This window comes from Nicotiana sylvestris, chromosome 5, assembly GCF_000393655.2.
Source record: "Nicotiana sylvestris chromosome 5, ASM39365v2, whole genome shotgun sequence".
Taxonomy (NCBI): Eukaryota; Viridiplantae; Streptophyta; class Magnoliopsida; order Solanales; family Solanaceae; genus Nicotiana; species Nicotiana sylvestris.
In genome coordinates, this window is record NC_091061.1 from 56,935,076 (window position 1) to 56,949,990 (window position 14,915).

The 14,915-nt window shown below is 37.0% G+C and overlaps 2 protein-coding genes across 2 annotated transcripts; both read right to left on the minus strand.

Moving 5' to 3' along the window:
• Positions 1-7,852: 7,852 nt before the first annotated feature.
• LOC138868692 (uncharacterized) lies at positions 7,853-8,296 on the minus strand. Its single transcript, XM_070146259.1, has one exon. It carries the CDS (start codon positions 8,294-8,296, stop codon positions 7,853-7,855), a length of 444 nt encoding a protein of 147 aa, XP_070002360.1.
• Positions 8,297-9,149: 853 nt separating this feature from the next.
• LOC138868693 (uncharacterized) lies at positions 9,150-9,464 on the minus strand. Its single transcript, XM_070146260.1, has one exon. The coding sequence runs from the start codon at positions 9,462-9,464 to the stop codon at positions 9,150-9,152; it is 315 nt and encodes a 104-aa protein (XP_070002361.1).
• Between the last annotated feature and the right edge of the window lie 5,451 nt (positions 9,465-14,915).

Here is a 14,915-nt window from a genome sequence, read left to right on the forward strand (position 1 = left end):
ACACCCCACCTAATTCCACAAATACCTTCGTCAACCACTCTTTACCCACCAAAACCGCTGCATTTCCGGCACCATACCTTAAAATGTCAATTTTTTTAGAAATTAAGATTCTCTCCATCAATTAAATCCATTATAAAATATCGACTCCACCAACTAAAATTTCTTTAGTCATGAGACTGTCCTTACCCAAAACAAATTAAATACTACAATGGCCATAGATCTAATTTATCTAAAAAACACTAATGTTAGTTGCTCTTCAGAAAAGGGTTCTTAATAATTTTATTTCAAATATTGATTCAAGGTTTATGAAAATGGAACGGAGAAAGAACGGGAAAGGAAAAAGGGGATAAAACATTGGAGGAGGGGAGGGGAAAGAAGGGGAAAGGGGAACGGAAGAAATATATAAAACAAATGAGGGAGGGGATGGAGAAAGAGGACATATTTTGTTTTTTTGTTAATATATTTTACTTTTCCTTTTTTTGTTTGTTCTTATTTTAATTATTTTTAGTTTAACTTTTTTTTTATTTACGCTCATTATACACATGAAGTTCACGTATTTTGTCCAACTTAGTAATCAAGTTGTCATATATGCTCGGTCAATGGTTAGAGATGTTTAAAAGTAGTGTGTTTTAATAACTACGAGTGTCTGGATGAAATCCTCTTATGTACAAGGACCAAGATGACAAAACGGGATAAGTAGAGGTGTCTATTAGGCTATTCTGTCTCGGTTTGGCCTATTAGTACGTCTTTCATTTGCTTAATCCAACGCATTAATCACTTGTATTGAATTAATCTATGTATCCTTAAAATCACATATAAATTCAATTGTTATCCGTTTTTTAGGGTAAACAAACTGATCTTAGCAAAATGTCCCTACTTTTGACTTGGAGCTCGTTTTGCTTTGAAAATTTTTACTTTTTTCAAAAATATTTTACTTTTTTTGAAACCAGTGTTTGGCTATAAAATTTTCAATTTTCACTTGAAGATGAATTCGATTTTTTCGAAAATTTGAAAAACTCTAAAAAGCTATTTTTTTAAAATTTTCACTCAGATCACTTAAAAAAATTCAAAATAACCCAAAATTATATTTATGTCCAAATACAACTCTAATTTTCAAATACCATTTTCACTTGAATTTTTTTTAATACTTTTTCGAAATTTTACGATTCTTATGTCCAAACGCCCACTTGGTCGTCATAGTTTTTTAATTTTTTAAAGTTTGAAATTCTTGTTTGGTGATGGAAAATATATGTTAATAATCGATTATTATTAAAATCGTTTAAATATTGATAATTTGTGCTGAAATCTTTTGTTCAAACATAGATTTTGATAATTTATTATAAGAAAAATCTTAAAAATTCATTATTGGACCTTAGAAAGTGTTGAAGAAGACAAAGTAGGTCTTTTTGATTTGGTGTTGTTTGACTTATAAATTGGTGATTGGTATTTGAAAGCTTTGTTTTAAATTGAAATCATTTGGAGCAAATTCGGGGGATGGGGGAGGGGAGCTAGGGGAGGAGGTTTGATGGAGATTGAAGTTGCAAATTTGAAGAATAGTTTATTAAAACAACCCAAAACATATGTTAATCGGGTATACTTTGATGAACAACTTAACAGATAGATAGAGTAAATGTAACTTCAACTCTACCAACCCGATAGAGAATTCTTGAAGAGCAAAAGTACGACAATTAGGTAGACTTCGATGAACAACTTAACATATAGGTAGAATAATAATGGCATCAACTCTACTAATCCAATACAAAAATCGTGAAGAGCAAAACTATGACAATCAAGTAGACTTCGTTGAAACCGATAGAGACACCCTTGAAGAGTTATGTGCGGGTCTTGGGGCATATTTTAAATACCGCTAATTTCTGGGATATTCAGCTAAGATCAGCCCCTTGCGGGGCCTTTCCTACCAATCTCCCTCTATTCTCTATGATTCAACATGAGGGTCCTTTTCCTTTATTGCTAATTAATAATCTCTCTGTTTCAAAAATGTACCTATTTCCTTTTTAGTCAATTTAAAAAAGAATGAGCCTTATTCTAAATTTGGGAAACAGTTCAACCTTAAAAATTTCTCTTTACTCTTAATGAGATGATTTATACCCATACAAATATTTATGAATTATTTTAGACCATAAGTTACAAAAGTCTTTTATTTTTTTATTAAACTCCGTGCCTAGTCAAATACTCCCAGCAAAATACTAATTTTAATAGTTTATTAGTTAATAGTTTTTAAGAATAATTTCAAATAACTCCCTCCATGTTTGACTTTATTACACTAATATCCCTTGCTGTTAAGATATTACGCTTACCTCTCTTATTTCATATTTGATGTAACAAAACTATTATCTGGACAAGTTTACCCCTTATTTTGTTATTTATATTTCTTCCTATTTTATGTAAGAAAATTAATTGTTTTATTTAATTTTTATTTTGATTCATACAGTTAATGTGTCCATGCAACAAAACTTCTATAAACTACCTCCCTTTTTTGAAGTTTTGTGCAAAGAATCTATAATTTAATTTACAAATGGAATTTTATTGTTATTTTTACTTTGATTTGCTCTTTTATGTAATAAAACTATATTCCTATTTTATTGGATACAAATCAATCCTACGACTTTCATAATTGGTTCACTCTTTTTTTTGTTTCGATTTTTACATTCGTTGAACTCCTTCAAGTAATTTTCCCCTATTATATGAAGATTTTCCTTCAAGGGACGCCATTTTTGTTAAACCATTTGCGACCATGTTCATTTTCCGGTAGCATGGAAGACCCCTAAATACATCTGCAGTTATATTTTACCACTTATTGTTCATGGATATCATTCAAAAAAACATCCATTGGCAAATGATAATTTAAAAAAAAAAAGCAAAAGAAAGTTCTGTCATACAAAATAGAAGAAAAAAAAATTAACACCTTAGAGGCAACTTGTCTATTTTTTAGTCAGTTAGTAGTTTTGTCACACCAAATATGAAAGAATGGAAGTATACCAAAAAGAAAGTTAGTGACTTAGTGTTATGAAGCCAAATTTGGAAGAAGTTTCTTAATTCCTTTTTTATATTTACTATGCAAAGAACTTGAACACCTTTTTTTTATACTCTTAACTATGTACACCCTTATCTTGAGCAATTTTTTAATGAAATTTTCTGTTTACCCGTAAAACGGTACAATTAATTTTACAGCATAGTTTATAGACAAGTGAATTGATTTGACCCAAAGATATAAAATAAACAAGAACAAAAATAATATTAGAAAATGAAATTAAAGGAAATACAAGCCTAGCTATGGACTTAGCCTTTCCGGTGGCAAAAGTGAGAACAAAATTCAAGAACAAAGATCGAGAATAATGTTATGAAACGAGAGCAGAATATAGTGTACGTAATATTTTGTGTCTATAATGAATATTAATTGTCCTATGTATACCTCTACTCAGGGATACAAGATCCCAAATCAAGCTGCTCTTGAATGAGAATCAAATCGCCATTGATGGCTGCATAATGGTTGGTTATAAATGAAGATATTCTCTATAAAGGCCGCTCATCGATGTCAATACTTTGAAACTTTTATTGTCGGCTAATCTGTCTTCGGGACTCATCCAGCACTAGTCACATGCTGATAATCGATATTGGCTATTTGCTGACTCACATCCTACTTGTCTTCAACTTCACGTGTCATCTCTTCATTCGTCCAACTGTCACTAACAAATTTTACCATATACAGATAGTTCCCCCTACTTTTTGGCAACAATATTTTAGTGTCACCGGAAAGTAGAGAAAAATACGTTTCATAGCGTGCATGTTTCTGAACAGTTCCTAACATTTGAAAGGATGCATGTCTCTCCGCATTTAATGACCCGAATACGTGTTACTCCACGATTTGACAAATATGTTCGCCAGTTCTTGAGGTGATCATGACCAAGATTTTGTCGTCTATAACTTCTCCGCTTCTCCTCATTTTTATTCTTTACTTTTTACAACTTCTTATTCTTCTTCTCTGATTTACCTTAGAACCCTACCGCAAACTTCAAATTTCGGAGTAAAAGTTTCTTCACAAATTTCTCACCACCATGTCTTCTGACACTGCTGCCTTCGAAAAAGCTAGCTTTCTCTTCGGTGGAGTCCAAAAAGAACAGAACCAAGGAGGTTGATGTCGAATCTGATCCTCCAACCGTAAACGCCATCATACCTATTTACCTTAGCACGAAATTCCACCTTCAAGAACAAAAAGAACTTGCAAATCCCAAAAGTGACAGACATTGGACTTTTACTATGTATCACTCTTCCATCCATCCTCCTAGCATTCCCGATGTGAAGGAGGATTGTAACTGGGACAACATTGAAATCCTCACTGCTAGCGAGGTAGACAGGGTCACCTTCTCCAAATCAGGGTTCATTTATATTCATACATACCTTTTCACTTTGGTCCATTTCACTTTGAGAGTGGGTGAAAGAATCGACCTAATAATCTTAGAGTTTTGCCATCGGTACCTAATATGTTTGGCACAAGTAGGCCCTTCCGTGTGGCGTACAGTGGCTTGCCTCCGCTAGTTGTGTTTTGAGATGGGGGAAACCCTGATTCTTGCACCCTTGATGAACCTTTACTCCCCAAAGATCTTCCATGGAGGTGTTTTAAAACTTAGCAAACGCGGTCATCTTGCCCTTCTCACCAGCATTGATGATGACAATGATCGTAATGGATGGAACAGTTCATTATCATTGCTACCAGGAAAATCCTCCTAGCCACAACACTCGCCCTTCCCAAATCATGGAATTTTTTCTGTAAGTCTTCGGATACTCTTTCCTTTTCATGTTTAGAAAGACCTTCCTTCATTACTAACATTAAATTCTCCTTACTCTAGCTACTCACTGGAAGCCACCATGGGTTCAAGATCTAGCTCAATGGGTGCAAACAAATTCTGGATATTACTACACCAGAGTTCCAAAGATGGAAAGAAATTGTTCCCAAATATGGGTGGAAAGCCAAAAACCATGGTAAACAAGAATTCGTTTTCCCTTCTTTCAATATTTCAATATATCTTGGAATTTTTAACTATTTTATTATATCATATAGGACTTCCGAAGGGATCTATCCTTTCCCCAACATCGAGGTTCTCGATAACCCAGCGGAAGATGAACTGTTACAATAGAATGTCCTTAACCAGATGAGAGCTCACGAATCTACTCGCACTTCTGGTGAAGGTACCTCCTCCAGGAGTCTCCAGCCCAAAAACAAGAAACCAAAGAGGAAACATCCCTCATCAGCAGGGACTCAGGAGAAGAGAATGAAAGAAACACCAATCAGACCGACCATAGTGGTCCTTCATGATGAAGAAGGAGCCGATGATGAAGAAGCTCCCCTTCAAAGAAGAAAAAGATCTTCATTTGATTAACCGAATGCTCAGCCAGGAGAACTTCAAACTCCACCACCAGAAGAAGTTCAAGAACTCTAGACGGAAATGGAAATAGTCAAAAATGCTTCATCACGTTTTTGGATTCCCACAGTTGCTTCTGGTCAAAGGAATTCAATTCCTGACCTTCGTCTACCACCAGCTTATAAGCTGAAAACAATCACCCCTCCATCTACACCATCTGCTTCTTCTCCACCGGCCCAGGCTAAACAAATAGAGAGTTCTCCTTCTCCGCGGTCACCAGACCATGGAAATCTCAGAAGTGCTTACTCAGCACCCACTCAGGACCCTTATAGAAAATGAAGTGTCATTCTTTTAGTTTCGAGTGACTGCCATATACTTTCCAAGCCGGTGGAACTTGCCGATTAGCTAAAGCCGCTGGCCTTAGAAAAACATTTGAGAAAAATGGACTCTCTTTCCGGGGAGTGTCTAATAAATAATAGCATACAATGCTCGGTGGAGGCAGCGATCCAACTCTCTTATATATTCTTTCAACTTATACTTTGCATTAATAACTTTAGTTATAACCTTTTTCAGGTCAACCTTCTTGCTTCCGAGGGCCTGCAAAGGTTGATTCTGGACAAGCAAGAGCTTACTTTAGAACGAGATCGACTTTTGGCTAAAAGGAATCAGCTTGTCGAGCGCCTGCAAGTGCTGGAGGCAACTATTTCTCAAATGGACAACCTTGAGGCCCAGTTGTAGTAGTTCGAATAATATAGGATGGTCCACAACCAGGAACCCACCCAATTACATGAAAACCTTAAGGATGCTAAGGCTTAGTACTGAACTTTGTGATACTGTAACCGCTACTGCCGAGGGTGAGTCTGCCTCCATGGAGCAAGTTAATAACTTGGAGGCTAGCTTAGGATCCAAAACCGTGGAGGCCAGTGCTTCCGAGGAGAGGAGAGCAAGAATGGAAGAAAAACTCAAGAGAGTCATGGAGGAGAATCAACTTCACTCAACCACCAACATTGAGCTTGATTATAAAATCAGCATTGTTAAAGCTGAAAATGAAAATCTTCAAGTGAAGATTGAATAACTCCTTGCCAAAATCCAAGATTAGGAAGATTCTCTCCTCTTTGAGAATACTTACGCCATATACCATACAAAGAGAAAGACTTTGGAGGATGCCAAAGAAGGCATGGGAAACATTGACGAATGCATTGCCAAGGCATGAAAGGTGGAGAAAACTACTCATGAGAATCTCCCTACACGGCTCGTTGCTTTTGACTCTTCGAATACTAACTCCGAGTATTCAGAAACCGAAGGAGAGACTAAAGAAGATGAAGGTCTCGAACCGAAAGTGGAACATCCTTCTCCTGATAAAGAAAACGAAGATTCTTCTCTCCCTTCGGGTTCTAGCAGCAAGAATTAATGTATATATTTTTCTTTACTTTTTGTAACTATGCCAAAACTTGTTAGTAAGTTCGGAATTTTAATCAATAAAAGAAAACTTTTTGCTTAAGTATTGTGCAAAAAATATTCTTTTTCAATTAACCGACAAAGCTTCCGGAATATTTTCACATCCGATAGCTTTTGATTTTGGGCATAAATACTTCTGAAATCTACTTACTATGAGGGTTTCATAAGAGAGGGACCTTGTGTTTACGGTTCTCTTGAAGATGACGTCTCATGTTTATTTCGGCACAAGCATTTGAATTTTTTGTTAACTTTCAATTAATAAAACAAATTACCTTGTCATTCAGACAATGAATAAAATAAAAATAAAAGGACTTTGATTTATTCTCTCTATCTTTAAAATTATATTTACATAACATTCTTTTGCTTAAGTAAATAAAGATTCCAATACATGTAGCTAAGTTGTACAACTTATTTTTACGGGGCTGGTCATGCAGTCCCCGGTCCTGATAAGACATTGATCCCGGTTCTAACATTCTCCGATCTTTGAAATATTTTCTTCAAAGTATGCTTTTCATTGTTGCTTCAATAAAATGAGAGTTTTGGGAGTTGAGATATGCTATCTAGCCAAAGATTATTTAACCATCCGCAAGTTGTTTGCCATACGTGCTGATCTACACATAACTATTTATACTCATGCTAAAGTGAAGTCCATAAAGCTTATGGTTATTGATTCACTAGTGAAGGCAGATGATTATCTACAGATTGAATCTCATATTGATAATTCTTCTCAATACTGGAAGTTAGGTGACTCCATTTTGAAAACCACCAAGACTGCTCCAGACCCAAAACTGAAGGAATCTAGTGCCTTGACATGTATTAATTTCCCTATTGTTCGGATGCTAAGTATAAGAATTTGAACATTTGAAGTCTTGCATTTGTCGATGATACTTCCTTTGTAGTATATTTTACATTACCTCTTCTTGAAAAACTTGCTAGAAAAAAACCTAATTGGGACAAAAACTGGCCGAAGGGAAAAGGAGTGCAGGACATACTTTCAGTACCAGCAAGGATCTTCAACAGTAATACCTTTTAAAGTGAGTCACATTCCAATTTCTTGGTAATTTAACTTCTTCTTGATTTTCAAATTCATATGAACCTTTACTGGTTATAGCTGAAACATGATAAATTCCTTCCCATGTTGGTCCCAGCTTCCCGACATTAACTTCCCGAGTGCTTTGAGTAACTTTTTTCAGAACTAAATCCCCAACTTTTGAATATCGAAGATTTGCTCTACGATTGTAATATCTTTCCATCATTTGCCTTTGTGCCACCATCCCCACGTATGCCAGATCATGGTGCTCTTCTAGCAAATCTAATTTAACCAGCAATGGCTCATTGATTGTTTCTTCGTTTGCTCGGGAAAACCTTAAGGTTTGTTTCCCCACTTCCATAGGTATTAAATCTTCTGAATCATATACAAGTGAAAATGGTGTTTCACCCATGCTCGACTTCGCCATTGTCCAGTATGCCCATAACACACCCGGTAGCTCATCTGGACACTTGCATTTAGCTTCTTCTACCTTCTTTTTAAGGTTTTAAATAATTACCTTATTGGTCGACTATGCCTGTCCATTAACACTCCGGTGATATGATGAAGATGAATTTGTTTGATCTTCAATCCTTCCAAAAACTGTGACTTTGGAACATATGAACTATGGCCCATTGTCACAAGCAATTTCTTTCGGTATTCCGAATCGACAGAAGATGTGATCCCATAAGAAATCGATCACTTATCATTCTCCGATCTTTTGGTAAGCACCTACTTCAACCAGTTAAAATCAAAATAAATTTTATCTTACCGGGTCCATATGGTTAGGGATCGACTATGTCCATCCCCCATTTCATGAATGTCCACGGTGACACCACCGAATGCAAAAGTTCTACCGGTTGTTGCACTAACTGTGCATGGAATTGACATTTATTGCACTTTTTTACAAATGTCTTTGCGTCTTGCTCCATCTAGTGCCAATATTAGCCAACTCTTACTAACTCAAGAACTAACGAGTCTACACTGGAGTGGTTCCCACAAACTCCTTCATGAACTTCCCTCATCACGTAGTCATCCTCCGATGTCCCTAACCACCAAGCCAATGGTCCTTGGAACGACCTCCTATATAATTGTTCGTAAACAAGACAATAACAAGCTACTTTGGTTCATAATGCCCGGGATGCTTTTGGGTATTCAGGAAATTTGCCATGCCTTATTCAATAAACTCGTTCCTCCAATCCCAGATCAAGTTGGTTGAATTAACTTCACAGTAGCCGTCCACATCCATTACCGAAAGAAACAATTAAACTACTGCACCAGAATCATATCCTTTCATTTTTCGTGGACGAACCTAAATTGGCTAATGCGTTTGCTTCCATAATTTCCTCCCTTGGAATGTGGATGATGGACCACTCTTTGAACTGAGAAAGTAATACTTGAACCTTATTCAAGTATTTCTTCATGTGCTCCTCATTGGTATTGAAAATTCTGTATACTTGATTTACCACTAGCAGGGAGTCACACTTTACTTCGGCGACCTTGGAACCTAGTCCCTGGGCTAGTTCTAGTCCTACAACCAAAGCATCATACTTGGCTTCATTGTTAGTTAATAACACAGTTTTAATAGCCTGTCTCATGGTTTCCCCCAAAGGAATGATCAATACTAACCCGAGAATGGACCTTTTTTTATGTTGGAAGCCCCATCCATAAACAAGGTCCAAACTCCCTAAACCGTTCCCGACACCAACACTGCTTCTTTAGCAGCTAAAGGCATTAATCCCGTACCAAAATAGACCATGAAGTCGGCCAAAACTTGTGATTGATTGCAGTCCTGAGCTTGTATTCAATGTCGACTTCACTAACTTTGAATGCCCATTTAGACAAGTGACCGGACAATTTAGGCTTATGAAGGATATCCCTTAAGGGAAAGGCTTTCATAACGGCTAATGGATGACATTGAAAATAAGGCCTAAGATTTCGAGAAGCAACTCAATGAGATAAGGCCAATTTTTCAAGATGCAGATATCGTGTCTCCGCTCCCGATAATATTTTAAAAATATAATAAATAGAAAATTATGTACCTTCTTCTTCCCGGACCAAAACAGCACTTACCGCTACTTTTGAGATCGCCAAATAAATTAGCAGTTGCTCACCTTCTCCCGATTTTGGCAAAAACGGAGGGTTAGTGTCACACCTCGAACTTGACGAGGCGTGGCCGACATCCAGTGCCATACTCAGCTCGAGTGTACCACTCTGTAACTGTGAACTCTGGAGGGGTAGCCCTCAACATAGGCTGATAAGGCCATATTATGAATCATATGAAAATATTGTCTCTCTTATCTAAGGGTAAACATACCCAAAAGCTCATATATATAAAACTGTGGAGGCTGATGAGGCCTCCATGAACATCTACTAATATAAAAACTATACAGGACTCATCTACAAGCCTCTAAAGATAACTGAACTATACCATGATCGGGAGAGGGCGTCGACCTAGCCATCATATATATATATATATATATATATATATATATATATATATATATATATATATATATATATATATATATATATATAATTGACTTCAAGATCTAGACCTGGTAACTCCGAGAAAGTGGAGCTTACCAACCAAGCTGATGTTTGACTCTGTCTACTGGGAGGATCTGTCCAACTATCAATGAGGACCTGCAGGCATGAAATGCAGCATCCCCGGCAAAAGGGACGTCAGTAGGAAATAATGTACCAAGTATGTAAGGCAACAAAATAACTGAAAGCTGAAACTGAACTGATAATACAATAACTGAAAGTAATTGGGAGTCAAAGATAATTTGAAGATATGCTTACCTGCTGATACTGACTCAACTCTCTCAATATAGTAAGTAAAATAGCTTTCTGGCCTTATAAGGCTTGGTATGTGTAACTGCTCTGCCGTAGTAGGCTCGCCCATAGGCGCTCAGCCATACTAGGCTCTATATCTCGGCCATTTTGTGCTCTCTCATAGGCGCATGACCATAGTAGGTTCGGTATATAATTCACCATCTCATCAGATGTTCCCAATAGGGGCCTGCCCATCGATTATAGCTCTGTGGTAGTAAAAATACTGTAATACTGTATATATAGACTCTCTTCTCTATTGATTGGAAGAAGACAATACTCAATTGAATATGATGTCCCGATAAGGGATACTGTAACTTATGAGACTAGGATAATGTATATAAATCCGGGAGTATGAACTTCTCTTTATGCCTCGTTATCAAACATATATAATTACGAGATCATGCCAAAATGAAGGAAGGATTAGCTTTACCATTCCTTATCACAATCTTTCAAATCACCAAGTTGAACTCGCCTCTCGGACCTTATTCTACAACAATGACAATAATACTATCATTATGTTACGAAAGGTACAACTATCGCACAACGAACGACAAACTTATTTTGTATAAAAACGGGCAGCATCTCCCGTATAATTCCTTACTTCCTCCAAATTCAAGATAACACCAATAACATAAGAACAAAACAATATAAACATATATACATTATTTTCCAACCTTATATACACCATAAAATAATACAAAACAGCCCAACACATCCTAATCTCTTCATACACAAAACGACCACCATAGTAGTGTCAAACGACCGAAAATATTACGACGAACGACCAGCCCTTCTCCTTGAATATATGTGGTGTTTCTCCGCACACTTCCTCCTCCAAAACTCTAGAAAACTGTAGTAAAACATGTAGCCTAACAGCAACACAAAACAGTTTACGAAACAATCCGCTACAAGTGAATAACTCAAACACACGGCTTCCGATCACCGTCCCGTGAGTTCTTACAACTATAGAACGAATTACCATGACTTTACAGCAGAAAAAATGGATGAAAGATATCAGTAAACTTACCTTATTTGTTGGATAACTCAGCTCCTATCTTGGTTCTTCAAACTCTAGATTTTACCTCCAATTAGAACTTGAAAGGGAGAGAAAATCAATTAGGGATTGTGGGTAATTTTTGGGAGAAAGTTTGCAGAGGTTTAGGTCTGGTTATTTGTGATATATAATAAGGTTTATATAGCAGAAGATAAGCCCTTAAATGGGCTCTGTGGCTGACCCGAAAGAGCCTCTTTTTGGTCTCTCATTTAACCAAGTAGGTGACACACCTACTTGTCACCTAGCAGCCTGCGCATTCTCGGAAAAATGCAGATATCTCTCTTCTCCGATGTCGTATTGATAAACGGATTAATGCAATAGAAATTACACTCATAGAGACTCAATTTTATGGGTGGAACACCCCATAACCCTAAGTATATTGAGATAAAAGCGTAGTTACATTCTACCCAAATTTTCAGTAAAACTTATAAACGTAACTTGTGATGACTTTCATCGATTTTTGTTCCACAACTCACTTGACTTCAAACATAACACACGATTATCATAAAACAAACATAACTCATAACATAACATTCTTATCAAGTTAATCACCTTACTTTCACCCCTAAAGTACATGTTATCACATTTCCAACTTATCGACTTTCGACGAAACATTATTTTCTTCAATTCCTTAGCTTCTTAAACCTTCCAACCCTCTTTGTACTTGTTGTTCATGATCTTCCATATATGTAAAATCCGAGGTAACATGATAACTTACTTTATATACTTCCAAAAATGATCTCATTTTTGCTCTTACATCAATTGACTTATGATGTACCCTTACGTATGAAAATATGGGGTGTAACATTATTCCCCCCTTTGGAACATTTGCCCTCGAATGTTGGTTGATGCACTTATTAGTCTCATAACCCATAGCTGTTATAGATATTTTAATACTGTCCTTGCCATCTAGGAAACTTTTTGTTGAATAAATATAAGGGCTAGGACATTCCCCCCTTCAGGCCTCTTTCTCACACCACGACTTGTTGTCGGAACTCTTCCAATCTCATAACTATTTCGACCTTCTGTCATGTAGCTTGTACGACTTTGTCCTTGTATATGTGCCTAGGCGACTCTTCTATCCTTTTTCCTCCAGCTTATAGCCTATCTCTATGCCTCAGTTTGGGAACATATACAGAACTATGACAAGTTGTTCCTCCTGATATACATAGGTGTACTGAAGTTCTTCGCTCGGTACTTTGTTGAACTTACGACTGTTGCTATATCTTATTTCGTAGCCTTGTATATCTTTCCTTATGGCTTTACTACATCTAGGTAGGTTATACTATACCATAACACTTACTTCGGTCTATTGTTACCAAGGTTTGCTATCCAACTCCAGGTTACTCTCTCGCTGGTTATACTATATGTATAAATCTAAGTCCATTAGTTCTTCCACATCACTGTTCATGTTCAAAATGACGGCCTAATCTCATCTCATACTCTGGACCTCTTATCCGCCTATTGTTCATTTACTTTAATGTTGATCTATAATCTACCACTGATAACTTGAAACCTCTTACGTAATAAATTATCGTTAGGGCTCACGTCTCATCAGGGAGCATCTGAAGTTATTTGCCCAATCCACCTAGGGACAATACCAATCATCAATAATCATATTTCATAGAATCCCAACGTGATTCATCTTATGAGGGATTCTACTACCAGGGTAGCATTCAATCTCTTCTAAATTCTCCTAGTCTTAAACTCATCTGAAACCATCAGTTCAGATTTATACAGAGCTAAATTCTCCTAGTCTAAATTCAATCTCTTCTATACTGACCTTTTTATAACTTTATGGAAACCATCAGTTCTCTTGTTGTGATGGGTTTAATACCAAGGACTTACCTATGCTCGTCACGTTCTCGCTCACCTTTTCTTATCTTTACTCCTATCTAGCTAACATCTTATCGCTCCACCATACTTTAGCTTGTGACCTACATATATCTATTTATACCACTCGCAACCTTCCTTTAACTTGCTAGCACCGTAGATTTCCTTTTGTTATTCTTGAACCTCCAAGAGAGACATCATACCGTCTCTAAACTCTTCTTTACCCTCTTAACTAGACCTCTCTGTATCTGGAAACTACATGCTGGAAAATATGCCACTAACGACACCACTATCATTTCTTGATACAGAATTACGACGCTTACAGCCCTCTATGTGATATTTGGATTATTTTTAACATTCTGTACTTGGGCATCTCATACCTTCTTTAGTGTAACGACCCGATCGGTCGTTTTGAGCTCCGGCGCGTCATTCAGCAGTTTGAGGCCATGAGCAGCTTCATCTCAGGTATATTGACTTGAGTGTATGGTCAGAATTAAAATTCAGGAAGTTTGGAGTCAAATCTAAATGGAAATTCTCATTTTGAAAGCTTAAAATTGAAGAAATGAACTAAGATTGGAATTTTGAGTAAAAGACCTCAGAATTGTAAAAGACCTCTTCTTTGAACTCCAAATCTCAGCGACGAATGTCCGAATAAGGCCTTTGGCGACTCTGAGCAGTTTTCAACCTCTCCTTAATAATCTTGACTTTCTCCATGGCCTGATGCACAAGGTCTGGCCCTATCAATTCAGATTCTTCAACCTCGAACCCCCCAATGGGAGATGTACATCTTCTACTATAGAATGCTTCAAATAGTGCCATCTGAATACTAGCATGAAAGCTGTTGTTATAAGAAAACTCTATGAGTGACAAATGATCATCCCAGCTACCTTTGAAATCAAGAACACAAGCATGCAATATGTCCTCAAGCGTCTGAATAGTCCGCTTCGCTTGCCCATCGGTTTGTGCATGAAAAGGTGTACTAAGATTTACCTGCGTACCCAAACCTAGCTGAAATTTCTTCCAAAAGTTGGTCGTGAACTGAGCCACTCGAAAGAAATGGTAGAAATGGGGTTCCATGCAACCTGACTATTTCTTTGATATACAACTAAGCATACTGTTCTGCTGTGTCGGTAGATTTGACTGGCAAGAAGTGCGCTGATTTCGTGAGTCGATCCACGATTACCCAAATTGAGTCAAACTTACGCAGAGTGCGTGGTAATCCTACCACAAAATTCATATTGATCATTTCTCATTTCCACATTGGGACTTCTACGCTTTGTACCAATCCACCAAGCCTTTGATGTTCGGCCTTCACTTGCTGACA

What these genes read in the sequence shown, in the direction of transcription:
- LOC138868692 (XM_070146259.1), bottom strand. Translation starts at nt 8,296, where the DNA reads ATGGCGAAGTCGAGCATGGGTGAAACACCATTTTCACTTGTATATGAT.
- LOC138868693 (XM_070146260.1), bottom strand. Translation starts at nt 9,464, where the DNA reads ATGAGACAGGCTATTAAAACTGTGTTATTAACTAACAATGAAGCCAAG.